Source organism: Siniperca chuatsi, linkage group LG13, assembly GCF_020085105.1.
Source record: "Siniperca chuatsi isolate FFG_IHB_CAS linkage group LG13, ASM2008510v1, whole genome shotgun sequence".
In the NCBI taxonomy this organism is placed as follows: Eukaryota; Metazoa; Chordata; class Actinopteri; order Centrarchiformes; family Sinipercidae; genus Siniperca; species Siniperca chuatsi.
The window spans coordinates 14888524-14902716 of record NC_058054.1 but is presented as its reverse complement, the minus strand read 5'-3'; the positions used below and the strand labels follow the sequence as shown (position 1 = coordinate 14902716).

At 39.5% G+C, this 14193-nt stretch overlaps 1 protein-coding gene across 2 annotated transcripts; it reads left to right on the top strand.

The window, feature by feature from the left end:
* Positions 1-267: 267 nt before the first annotated feature.
* Positions 268-9218, top strand: ubxn7 (UBX domain protein 7). 2 transcript variants are annotated; one of them, XM_044219106.1, is made up of 11 exons: positions 268-405; positions 2490-2643; positions 2937-3001; positions 3127-3192; positions 3368-3480; positions 3957-4103; positions 5137-5227; positions 5596-5726; positions 6216-6720; positions 7268-7347; positions 8117-9218. In XM_044219106.1, exons 1-11 carry the CDS (start codon positions 300-302, stop codon positions 8276-8278), a joined length of 1620 nt encoding a protein of 539 aa, XP_044075041.1. In that variant the 5' UTR covers positions 268-299; the 3' UTR covers positions 8279-9218. The 2 variants fall into 2 exon arrangements, with proteins under 2 accessions (XP_044075041.1, XP_044075042.1); XM_044219107.1 differs by having other exon boundaries at positions 369-506.
* Positions 9219-14193: the final 4975 nt, after the last annotated feature.

Sequence of the window (14193 nt, the reverse complement as noted above, 5' to 3'; positions counted from 1 at the left end):
GCAAAACAGTTCAAAGCATTTGTGATGTGTCTGTTAACTTACTGCATTGTTTAATCTGAATATCAATATCTCAAATAAAAATGGTTGTAGAGCAAACAATGTTAGTCTCAATGAGATAAAAGTTCTTTAAAAACTGCATAGAAAACTTATGATATACCCACATTTTGTGAAGGAATTATGAATTTGCCAGTACCGCACAATTTGTGTTTACTGAACTACATAACCCACAATGCAGCACAATTCCTTGGTGACGCATGGGGCTCGCGCCGCGCCACAGGAGGAAAAGGACGTCGTAGCGCATGCGCCACATTTATGTTGTTGTTTGTGGCGGTAAGATGGCGGCGCTCGGAGACACCTCAGCTCCGGGGGTGAACGGGTTAATACAACAATTCACAGCAATAACAGGTAAAAATAACCCTTCATTTTGCGTTTTATCTATTAAGTAGGTTTGGGTTATCCAACAGGAATGGCTCCCTTGTCCAACAAACCACGAAATTGGTGCGCAGGTAAGAAAACGGACGTAAAGTCTTGCTCTGGCCCCTGCGCTGTCAATGCTTTGCAGAGGGAAAAAGCACAGCCAGTTGTCTGATAAACTCAAGAGAAAGAATCAGAAAAAGGATCATAAAACCAGGAGCTTTGAATAATATCTGTCACAGCCACTTAAAAATACAAAAATGTCTTTGTGGTGCTCATTACAGACTATCTCGCTAGCATAGAGCTGATTTTCTGCTCCTTTCTGCTTTGCATGTTGTTTGATAATGTGGAATGGACGTCGGCTGTGCAACATTTCCCCTCTTCATCATCAGCCAGGCTTCATGTTGTGTTACTGTCATCTTCACTCTGACTGTGATCTTAACTTCTCTTCGATGAGCACACCGTCTGTCTCCGACCACTCGCTCAGATGTCCTCAGTAGTTTATGTGTGCTTTGACACGATGGACAGTGTTTCAGGTTTAAGTTATTTAACCGAGAAAAGAGGAGACTCAGTTCGGGGGCTGCTGCTGGACTTGGAAAGTGAAACGGACATGCGCAGTAACTTACACACGGAAAGATCATTGTAGCCAAACGGCGCTGTACGCTTAAAAAAGACTGAAGTTAATCCTCAGTTCAAGTGTTTTCTCACATTCAGAATACTTTCATAGTTTTATGCATAGTTGCGATTCATGATCTTAAGACATTTAAGGGCATTTCTGGTGTTTTTGCATGTTTTAGCCTATCGACCACAGATCACGTAGCCTAGCTACATTACTGCCTGCTATTTCCCAAAGCATACCATAGCCTTTTTATTAGACTGGTTGCATTTTTCTTACGTTAACTTTCAGGCAGTTTTTTTGGCTTTCCTTCATTTCAGCACAGTGTTGCAGTCAACTTGCAAATACTTTTTGGAGATATGATAATCCAAATTTATGATTAATAAAGTTGCATTGTTGCTGCATTTCAAAGGACCCCGTAATTGGAAAGTTTCATTCTGCGTTCACACAAAATGAGGATGCAATTTTGAGAAAAACAATACTAAACAGGATGTTCACATTGACTAGGTATTTTGACAGACCTGTTTAAATTGTGTGCAAGTGTGCATTGTCACAAAATAGTGAAATGGATGAAAACCAGTGGCCCTCTGAAAGGCAAGTAATCAAACAAAAAACTGGATAGCAGTATTTATACATGATATGTAGTTAACATGTTAAACCATGCGTAAATTAGTATGGTGCTTTAAATGGATTAATTTAATATACATTAGAAGAGATGCCAACATCAAATTCTACTATGTTACTGACGTTTTGTGTGTAGTATGCCATCAGTTTTACTGTTTGGCACATTTAAAGTAAGTGACTATATGGTATCATTATTGCTGTAGATGTTGGCAGATAAGTAACAAGAAATTACAAAGATATACTGTATTTGTGGTCTTTAAAAAAAGTGTCTCCATTACATAGTTTGCCCCCCAGACAGCATTGACAAGTTAATTTTTCTACTGTTAAATGTCCTGACTAGTACATATCTTGGTCACAATTCTTTAGTAACCAAATTGCAGCATCGTTAACAAATATTTTTGTTCATGTTAAAAACAAATATTCACCTGTACATCATAGGATTTTTTTAAACTTCCAAATATCGATATCGACCTCAAAAATCCATTATTAGTCAGGCTCTCCCCACAACTTTAAAAAATGTAAAATACATTGAATCCAAGGGCCCTCTTAAAGGCAAGTAATCAAACTAAAAATGTATGGGATGCTTTGAAAAAGTAAGGTTAGCAGTAATGTCTACACGATGTGTAGTAAACAAGCTAAAACATGCAGAAATCAATATAGTCCTTTTTAAATAGGTTATTTCAATGTAAAACAGAGGATCTGTAAACATCAAATTCTATTATGTTACTGATGATACACAGCTTTCCATCATAGATCACTTTTTCCATAAATTACATGGATAGTGTGCATGTGCATTACAGTTTGTATCTATAAATATTGTCCAACACTCTTTTAGGGGCCACGGAGAGTGTAGGGAAACATATGTTGGAAGCATGCAACAACAACCTAGAGATGGCAGTGACCATGTTTCTGGACGGAGGCGGGATTGCAGAGGAGCCCAGCACCAGCTCCAGTTCAGCAGCTTCAAGCAGCAGAGCTCCCCCTTCAGAGTAAGCTGATATTTTTCTTCACAACATTGTGTCAGACAAAAGTAAAACAGTCTTTACACTTTTTAAACCATGTTTTAGTATCTTAAAGATACACTCTCTGATTTCTTTATAGTGCTCCTAAATTTCTCTCTTAGTTTAGAATTGTTGTTAACAGTGATCTGGTAGGAGGGCACTGCTGTGATTTAGGTTGCCGCTGGGTGACATAACAAAATCAGAGTGTATCTTTATAACTTGACTGATACTAGATGCTTTGCTTCTTAGAATAATACTGTATATGTTGCCTTATGTCTCAGTGAAGTACGAGCACCCATTCCCCAGAAGCAGGACATACTGGTGGAACCAGAACCATTGTTTGGAGGTATTCTACTGATTCTTTTCTTAATCGGCCCCATGCAAACAAATCTTGACTAAATAGTTGTTACTGGCTGTGCTGTTTCAGTCATCTGCTGAATGTGACTTTTGATGTGTCTGTTATACATGCAGTGCCAAAGCGAAGAAGACCTGCTCGATCTATATTTGATGGTTTCCGAGACTTCCAAACAGAAACAAGTGCGTAAAATTCAAGCTGTCCAAGTTTAGAGAATTTGGTCGGTATCGAATGTGGTATAGCTTAATGCTGCGTAATTACAACTAACAAGACAATCTGTCACTTTTCCTTCTGTCTCAACCTTTTTCACTGTGTCTTTACTTCCTATAATGACTATGATTGTTGTTCTTTTCCTAGTTCGCCAGGAACAGGAGCTGCGTAACGGTGCCACGGTGGATAAGAAACTGAGCACTCTGGCAGACCTTTTCCGTCCCCCCATTGAGCTCATGCACAAAGGCAGCTTTGAGACGGTGAGGAGCCACTCACCGGACACTCTACACCACCGTTTGTGTGAACTTTCAGTGAAAATTCAGATGGTGACTGTGTAGATCAGAGGTGGGAAACCAGGTGTGCTGTGTATGGAAGAGCAGGAGTATGCAGGTTGTCGTTTTTGATTATGCATTTTCCCTCTCTGGTTGAATGTGCACTCACAGTATTTGTGAAATCAGCTGCTGTTGTGTTTAAAATGAAAACCTGCATACCCACCGTGACATGCGATCACATACCATCAATGTGTATGGTTATGATTGTTCTCCATAAAGTGACATGTGTTTACTTAGTGAATTTAGTTATTTGTCTTCCATCAAGCTGTAGCTTAACCACATATGCCCTTTTGGTTTCCATCCAAACTTGCCAATTTAACAATCTCATCGTTCGGTAATTAACTAAATGCAGCTTGGTTTCCTGTGTTTTTTCTGATTCTAAATTTCCTCTATTGTGCTTATAGGCAAAAGACTGTGGACAACTGGAGAACAAGTGGCTAATGATCAACATTCAAAATGTTCAGGACTTTGCCTGCCAGTGCCTCAACAGGGATGTTTGGAGTAACGACGCAGTGAAGACCATCATCAGAGAACACTTTATATTCTGGCAGGTATGCAGTTTCAAATCCCAGGGTCATATGTGGTCTGTGGTGCTTTCACATTCCTGCAAGCTTTGTGTTAAGGTCTTTGCAAGGGTCCAGCTGCTAAACTGATTTGATCGGGAGGTCAAGTTGAACCCCCCCACCTTTGGGAGTAAAAAGCCAATAAGAGTAATTTATCAAAACATTTAGTGCCTTAGAAGTGATGAATATGCATTTTAAGGAGTGTCAGCCAGGGGGCGCAAGAATGGAGGATGAGTTTATTCTAATTATTATAATAGCTCCTGGCACCTGATTTATTAAAGAAAAAACAGCTTATTTAATCACACTATTTACCGCCCAATTTAGGTGCAAACATAACTTCTTCTTTTTTTAATCTACCTGGTTTGCACCTGCTTTAGTAAATCAGGGGGTGAGTCTTTATTTCTATCACAAAACTGAGGATTAAAACTTACCTACATAGAACTGTCCCGTTCTCTCCTAAGAACCTAAATTTCAAAACTACTACACCGACCAAACATGAAGCAGTATTACACCTGTCTGAAACAAATAATTCCTAATTGTTAAATTGTTATTTTTTTTAAACCATGTCTCGCCCTGCACATTTAACTGAGAATATTTCATGTTTAGGCAGTAGCCCATAAGATACCCCCAACCCCCCCCAAAAAATAACAACAACGATATCATCGTCCAACGTGATGTTTCACCGTGGACATCGTCATATGCCAATACGGTAGACATCGCCCAACCCTAGACAGTGATGCAAAAATAGAAACCACTGACAGTACAGCAACAGGCACGGTACGTAAAGTAGTGCGTAATAGTGCATGGCAGTACCCCTGTTGGCTGAAGTGGAAAAGAGAAGATATTTCAAAAGAACAATGATATTTGCAGTACCCACTTCTTACAATCAGCACATGAAATCCTACTTTGTCCTGAAGTCCAAGTCTCATAATGCTAATATTCACATACATGTCACTCAACTCAAGTATATTTGGTGTGAGGTTCATTTCTGTATTGTATCGTGCATTTTCTTTCATTACAGGTTTATCATGATAGTGAAGAGGGACAGAGATACATCCAGTTCTATAAGCTGAACAAGTTTCCCTATATTTCCATCCTCGATCCCCGCACTGGTGAGTGATTATGGGAAGTGAGTCGCATCAAGTGATGCTTGATCTCCCAGTGACACCATATATCTGCTGTTTTGTTGGGTGGAGTTATTTTTGAAAGAGGACAGCATATCCCTCCTGCATGCATACCATGGGATGGGATCAATACAGGCTAACAATAGGTTTTTCACTAAATAAATAATGAAGATAAATGTGAACTGCATTGTCACCTGTGTAAACATATGAACGGTACAAAACTGTTGTCAGTAAGCAGATGTCTCATTCCAGCTGTTTACATCTGCAAAGTAGTTCTAAGCCGATGCATCTTAACACTGCTTTCGCAGATGTGTTTTTGTTATTGACCTGTGCTGTTCAAAACATGTTCACCTTAGGTCAAAAGATGGTTGAGTGGAACCAGCTGGATGTGGCATCGTTCCTAGAGCAGGCAACTGGCTTCCTGGCAGAGCACGGGCAGCTCGATGGGCCATCCTGCCACGCACCCCCTGCCAAACGAGCTCGCTCTGTGGGTCTCTCATCTCATGTGTCACCTCTTAATTGTCACTCTTCTCTCTCTGGGACTCTGTTGGAATTTCCTCTGTCACAACTGATTTACCCACTTATTTATCAATTGTAGAGCTATTATCTGGGGTTTTGGTTATATATCATGATACAACTTTATTGTTGTCTCTTCTTGGTCCTAAAGGCTACATTACATGTAAAAGATAACATTTTTGTGAACTTTTTACCCTCTGCTATCTGCATGAAATGAAAGGCGAATGCTTCTATCTGCTTGGTCATCAATCTCTTATTACTGATGATAATTTCTCAAATTTTACATGTGTCTTATCCTCTGAAAGCACCATTATTCACCCCCAAAGATTGTCACATTATTATCAATATTGACATATTTATTTGAGTTTGTTAGTATCACACAGCCATGGCTATTTTTCTGTTATTTTTCCCAGCTCTTTGATTTGTTTTCTACAGCTGCACACTCTGTTTTCTGTTCTAGGAGAGTCTGATTGATGCCAGTGAAGACAGTCAGCTGGAGGCAGCCATCCGAGCCTCCCTACAGGAGACCCACTACGAGTCCTCAAATGTCCCTGAAGTCCCAGATTCCCCCCGATCAGACGACGAATCAGATGCAGAGCCTTTCTCTGACAGCGAGGGTCCCATCTCTGTTGATGGCTCAGACAGTGAAATGCCAGCACCCCACGAAGAGAAAAGTTCTACCAGCAAACACACCCCACTCCCTCCGGCCAGTGCAGCCCAGCAGCGTCTACATCCCGATAGTTCCACTTCTTCTCACAGAAAGTCTCCGTACAAAGAAAACAACCACAGTCACAAGAAAGAGGAGAGCAAAAAGAACCACCTGGAGCCCTCAGCTGCTGGTCCTCGTCATTCTCAGCCTGACGCAGATTCTGGAGGGAACCACTGTATCCCAGAGGCCGAAAATGCTGGACCTTCCAAGACCAGCACCACCAAAACTAGCGACATTGACTGTCCTGATGACAATGGTACATCATTGTGTAATTCTAAACCTGAAACAGCTATGATTAGGGTTATAATATGAGGGTGTTTGAGAGGGCATGTCTTAGTTAGCCCCCGTTAATGAACACGTTAAGTGTGTACTGATCAACCTCTTGAGCTCTGAGCTCTGCCAGCCTCCACTAAAGCATTCAGCAGTATTTGGTGAGGGCTGGAGCATGCCCATATGTTGTGGTGATATTGGAATAAAGTATCAAACTGGGACAGCTTTTGAGCTTAAAGGCAAATTTATAGATTTACAACGTAGCTATTCAAAAATGTAACTGCACGTTGGTGCTACAGCAGCTTCAGAAACACCACATGAGATACTGTGATTGGTCAACTTAGGCTGCTCCGTGTTTTCTGCTCCAAGTTTTTGATGCCGGTGGATAGTGAAGACAACATTAAGCAAGTTGAAGAAAGGCTCAAAACACAGTGACTTTGGTTAACTTATTGGATAGAACAACAACTGCATAATTTCTGAAAGATATTTACCGCCATGTTTTTTTGTTTTTTTTGGGGGGTTTTTTCTCATAGGTCCCAAAGCCAGGTTGATGCTCCGTTACCCAGATGGACAAAGAGAGCAAATTTCCTTGTCTTCTAAAGCAAAACTTTTGGTGAGAACACATCATAATAACTTTAAAGTTCAAAATATTTAAAGGAATAGTTCAACATTTTGGGAAATACGCTTCTTTGCTTTGTTGCCAAGAGTAAGAAGAGAAGATTGATGCCGCTTTTATGTCTGTATACCAAGTATTGAGCTGGAGCATAAAGACTGGAAGCAAACAAGAATCAGAAATACTTTATTGATCCTCGAGTGGAAACTCTTTGGCTCTGTCCAAAGGCAAAGCACCTCCAGCACCTCTAAAGCTCACTAATTAACACGTTATATCTCGTTTGTTTAATCCGTGTAAAACGACAATTCCCCATGGGGTCATGTGTCAGACAATTTTTTGGCCTGCACCACTTGCTACACTCCAGGAAGTAACTGCTTGTGGCCAAGAAATAGTCCGGCCCAGAACGCCCCACAAAACAGCAAATTGTAATTTTTATACTTGAGTTTTTGTATGGATTAAACAAACGAGACATGACGTGTTAATTAGTAAGCTTTAGATTTTTTTAAAACTTTGGACAGAGGTAGGTTAGCTCTTTCCCCCGGTTTCCAGTCTTTATGCTAAGCTACGCTACCGGTACATATGAGTATCAATCCTCTCATCTAACTCCTGGCGAATAAGCGTATTTCCCAAAATGTCGAACTATTGCTTTAAGTAAAATAAATGTGAGCATTTCCTCTTAATGCCCAGGCAACAATGAAATTTTATCACACAAATACTGATTGTTACTTAAAATGTCTCACCTCTGGTATATTACCCTCTCAATTCACAGGCCCTCGTAAGACACGTCCAGTCCAAGGGTTACCCTAATGAACGCTTCGAACTCGTCACCAACTTTCCCAGAAGGAAGCTCGCCCACTTGGACTATGACATCACACTGCAGGAGGCGGGGCTTTGTCCACAGGAGACTGTATTTGTGCAGGAGAGGAACTAGCCTTGTCAGACACACTCACTTTTGCTTGTCTGTATCTCTCTGATAGACCTCACCCTTTCACCAGTGATCTGGGATGATGTTACTGGCCTTGATCACATAACCTTCTGTTCTCCTGGAATTAGGCCCCATTTTTGCCAAGACAACTCTTAGTGGATGGACTACTTTCCCGCCACTCCACTAGTCTGAATACTGACGTCTCTACTGACAGCCTAATCCCATTTTAGTGCTCTACAATTGGCCGGTAAAGTCTTAGGGATGCCAGCACTCTTAAATTTTTTATGTGATTTATTCTTTTCTGATGCAGGCTTCATTTTGTTCTGAACACTGAGGCACATCAGGATAGTATATATACGATATAGCTCATATTCAAATAAAAAAACAAAACCCAAATAATGGATCGCTATTTGATGATGAAGCACCAGTACAAAGTACAAAAAAGACTTTTACCTCCCAGAAAGGACGTTAAATGTCAGAGTTTATTTTCTAGCTCTTCTTGTTATTTTCTGAACCTGGAGACAGGTAAAGGGAGCCTCATTCTTGTTGATTTTGACCCAAATTTGGTCTCTCACATGGTCATTGTATGAACAATTTTAATTATTTGGATGGCAGGGGCGCTAAGAGAAAAGATCCAAAAATTACAAGTCAAGAAAATGTGTCGGACATCTGTGGCACTCTTGTGTAGATCTAAGAGGATTTGGGTTGATGTGCACATTTTTACTCAAGTTTCTATTGGCATATTAGAGACTAGTAGATTTGTTTTTGGATTTCAACTTTTGATACAGAAGGAAATGAATGAAGGGTGGTACATCTCATCAGTCGGACCTACACTGTACAGAGATGGCTTAGAGAGACTGGTATTTAGCTGTAGTCATTGTTTCCTTTCTTTTTTATATGCTGCCAAGAAAATATGCTGATGTTGAAATATAACCACCAAAACCAAGGGAGATTCTGCTTGGTCTTTTGTTATGTTTTTTAAATTAACTGGTTTGTCCTTTTTAAAATGAACTTCAGTCATGATGTGATGAGACAAACGTCATAGGTTACAACCCAAGCCAATATCAAAATAAATATAGAAAAAACATTCTAAAAAGAGAAAAGCAGCAACTCCTGAGAATCAACTGCAACATCTTAGAAAGCAAATGTGTAGTGGACTTTAGATGGCAACACAATGAGGAGTACATATCAAAGAAGTTATTACTCTGCATTCTGTTATAATGGTTTGTTTCAGTATGCACCTGGCTGACCCTGAGTCCTAGCTGAGGTTTATTTAATCAAGTTATGCTAATAAGGCTTATTTAGCAACTTCATATAATATTTTCTTGTTAGTTGCTAACTAGTCATGCATGTCAGTTTGCCTGATGTGTTGGCATTTAGGCCTACATCAAAGACTGACCATGTCTGGTGAATGAAACAGATGACAACGGCTGTATAAGGATGAGGGAATCTGCATCATCCACCTTAGAGTTCAACAAGTGCCTCAACAAACCAGACAATTGAGACAGGATCTGGAGCGATGATGTCTGGAGCACACTGTTATAGTTAGACCATTTTTAGCATGATACCATATGGTCTTTATACTAAGATGACATGGACAGTTGGGGGCAGTAATGTGCCTTAAATAGCAACAATTCTTCAGTAGATAAGGTGAAGATGAAACCCAATAAGCAGTGTAAATAATGAAGGTCATAAGAAGTACCAAGTTCATCAGTTTTTGGGTGACGAACACTCACAAGAAGACTTCACTGTGTACCTTTTAAAGTTGTTGCAGTTGGTCCAGGGGAACAGCTGTTTTCCATTTCTATTCAGCTTTTCTTTGTTTAAAAGCTTTTTACCAAGCACTCCTGACCTAGAAGAATAGAGGTGATGTGTGCTGCCATGTGCCATGTGAGTTCACTAATATCAGAATAAGCTACATGGTAAAATGTCAGCTTGAATCCCATGCTATTCAAATACATTTTTGATTACAGAGGTTCACAGGCCTCTTAAAGGATTTGTTAAAATGTTTATGTTCTAAATTTTGTCCTAGAGTCAAAATGTTTTCATTGTGAATAAGGCAATCACAGCAGTAGTTAAAATAAGCACAGGTATAACTGTTAACTAGCAATATCAATGACTTAATTACTGGATAAATACACGTTTGTAGAGAATATGGGATTGAATCTTACACCTGTGACCAATTCTTATTGCTATTTGTGGACAAATGTTCTTACTTTGAAGTTAAAAAGTGAGTCACAATTTCTTTCTCTCGCGTCCACTTATCCAGAAATATACTGCTGTATTGTTGTCTCTTCAAGATCTACAACAGGAAGATGTGACCAGTGCTACAGAAACAACAAATTCAGTTCCATATCTATTTTGTCTGTCGATCACATTTAGTGTCAAGCCTTAGAACAAAGAAATGTGTCATTGGTCAGCATCTTAAAATTTTAATTCATTTTTTATATTCCCCTTTAAATGAGGGCCCCAACTGAAAATATTAACAGTGTCTGTACGGGGCAATGGTCAGGAGTTGAAAGAAAAGGACTTGCAGCTGTACAAACAGATGAGGACAGACTGTCGTCGCTGTGGGTACTACAGTACATGAAGGGCCTTCCCTCAAAACCAGTTTTTTAGTGTCATGGACAAAAGGAGGGTGAGGGAGAAATGTGTTGGCAAAGGGCAGCGCTGAATAAAGTAGTAGTAGTAGTACTGAACCCTTTTCCCCCTTAACTTAAAAAAAAAACATGGAAATGCTGTACAGTTTACATAGTTTACATGTGAAGCTTATTTTGATGTTTTGCTGATTTTGGGGCTCTTAGATTATAAAAACTTTTCAAACCCAGCTGGAAAAATACCAACAGGCTTAAAGCGAGAGTGATGTAAGTTGATGTTGAGGTTAAATGTTTCCACATAACAGTGATAACCTGCATTTAAAAAACAAAAAAACAATCTAAATTTATTCATCGGTGCTTAAAGGTTAATGAGGTAACCAGGTCAGCAGCCCTCAGACCTGTCCTGTTTGAGGTTTTGTCTGTTGCATAAGAAGGATGTTGACCCCAGTCATCCATGGACCTTTCAGCTAGTTCTCAGAAGTCAATGGAAGTTAATGTGTGATCAGTGAACCATGTGGGGGAGTTTAAAGGGGCGCGCCACCGATTTTACACACAAAGTTCACTTTATTTGTCACAAGGAGTACTAGTCAGCCTCTTGTGTAACGTCTGCTGTTCCTCTGTTCTTTTATTTTGGGCTTAACATATAATTTTTTTAACAAAGCTTGTGTTACAAACCAGAGGTGTGGACTTTGAAAGAAGTGGGCAAAGGGGTCTAATGAAAAACTGTTGAGTTGCATTATGAGAAATGTAGGATCTAGTTTTTCTGGAGCTAAAAATCAGGACATCTCGGCCTCTGCTGCATCAACTTTGACCATTCATTTTTTAACCTGTCTCTTGTGAGTCCCCTAACTTCATTGCAGTGCAATACTACATTGCTTGAGTACCTGTAATATACGCAGGTGACAGGAGCCTGCAGTTTAGAGAAGCAGGTTTGTGGACAGAAGATTTGAATCACCAGACTGGCCAGTGCAATCTGTTTGCAGTTTTTTCCATCCTGCAAAAACAGCAGGGTATAACTATAATTTAGGTTGTTTCTTCTTCCGTACCCCATTATTCATCTCACGACGCCTCAAATATATCTTGTGACCTTTTGGAGGATGGAAACTACTAAACTGTAAATAATATGTTACAACTAACTCCACCTCCACCAGCTACAACAGTAAAATGCCACTGCTATGTAATATAATTATATATCACGCACAGGGGACATTTTTCTGCAGAACAATTACTTTTATTTTTGATACTTTTAAAGGTTCCGTATGTAGGATTTGGTGGCATGTAGCGTTTAAATTGCTACTGTAGAAACATGGCTGTGTAACATAGAGGCCTCCGTGGAAGGGGACCCGTTCCCTCTTTAGAGATAAACAGACCTTTTCTAAAATAACGAAAACGCAACGATTCTTATTTTCCGGTGATTATACACTAATGAAAATATACTTTAAGTACATTTTGTTTATAATACTTCTGAGCTTTTACTTAACTATTTTAAATGCAGGACTTTTACTAGTAATGGAGTGTTTTTATGTTGTGGTATTGGTACTGAGTACGTCCCCCATCACTGCAAAGGTGTGGTAAAAGCTTGCCATTGCTGTCACTGTGAATAACATCATGAACATCTCGGACCAGCCAGTGTCTGTATTTCCTGATTAACAAGCCAGATGTGTTTTTCTAGAATCTGTCTCTGTTTTCAAAGGCCCTGATCATCATGTGTGGGTATCAAGCTGAATCATCACCGGCTGTGGAGTTATAATCGACTTTTACCTCTTAATCAAGTGCAAAATGCACAGCCTTTTCCCTTGGCAACACTTTTCTTTCATAGTAGTAGCACATTATTTTGTACAATATATTATGTACATCTGAAGGGGTAGTTGCTTATATGCAAAAAGACATTACAAAACATTTTTCATGTACTCGAGGCTCACCACACCAAACAGAGCCAGCCCTGTGTCACAGACTAAAAGGCTGTTTGTGTGTAATGTCCATCCTATAATGCCTGTTCTGCATTTTTCAGGAGAACAATCACTAGTTATGAGCTTATCTGCTGGATGGCCTAGTGGACTGTAGATTCAGACTTGCAGCCAGTCACAAGAGTCCCAGAAGTATTTTAGGAAGCTGGATTACAAAATTCTTCTATTTAAAAGATATTAGCGATTACTGACTAATAAAACTAAATATTCATGTTGACTACTACAAATATAAATGTATCGCCAGATCATGTGATTTCTCTAAAATTCAACTTTAAATTCATACAGCCAGTGTTTTTGTCTGGTGCCTCTGCATATGAACTGAAACAGTACATGTGCCTGATTTTATTGTATAAATAATACATGCAGTAAATGTCAACTTGTGAATGAGTACAGGACAGTAATGTTATTGGCTTGCTGGCTGTGTTATCAAGAGACGCCATTACAGTAATGCTGCTGGGTGAAGACAGACTGGCACAAAGACTCACAAGGCAGATAATGAGAGTCAAAAACAGTCTTTAATCATAGTCAGAGTGCAATAATACCGTAAAGGCAGCAGACAAAACCAGTGGCTAAAGCAAGCAGGCAGATCTAAAAAAAAAAAAAAAAAAACAGGCAAGAGATCAAACACACAGGAAGGTATAGATCAAAAACTGGACTGGAAATTTAAAGCGGTCAGATGACAATAATTGGAAACAGGTGTGAAGGGATGAGAACATGAGGAGCTGTGGTGGGAAACATACTGAGGACAACTGGTGGACAGGTGAGGAATGACAGGTGATGTTTGGTAACTGGAATAAGCCAGAAACTGTAACACAGTAAACACCCTATCGCACTTTTTATTTTCAGCATTAATTCATATTCAGGATTTGTTTTCAGAATTTAGCATGAAATGAAATGCTTGTTTATCATCGTAGTAAACATGTTCTGACACTCCACTGTGCAGGCAACTGAGAAAGCATGAAATCAAGAATCTACAGTAAGTCAGATTTGCTGATCGATTGCACTGCAGTCACTCCTTTCACGATCTCCTGATAATCTGTATACCATCTATTGACAGTTTACATCACGCCATGTGATACAATAGTGTGGAAACAAGTTTATGTACGCTCAGTGTCTGGATTTATCTCAGTGGACAGGGGCGAAAATAAAGATTTAGTCGTGGCAGGGTGAGGCTCAGGTTTTCATAGTCTGTAATGATTCAGCAAAAAAAGGAACATAGAGTAGGGCACCTAATCAACTATCCAAATAAAATGTTGCGTAATGTACTGATTCCCCTTTTTTAAACATGTTGATTCTGCTGAACAAGGATTTTGCTGCTTTATCACTTTGATATACTTTTAAATTAGTTTTTTCCTGT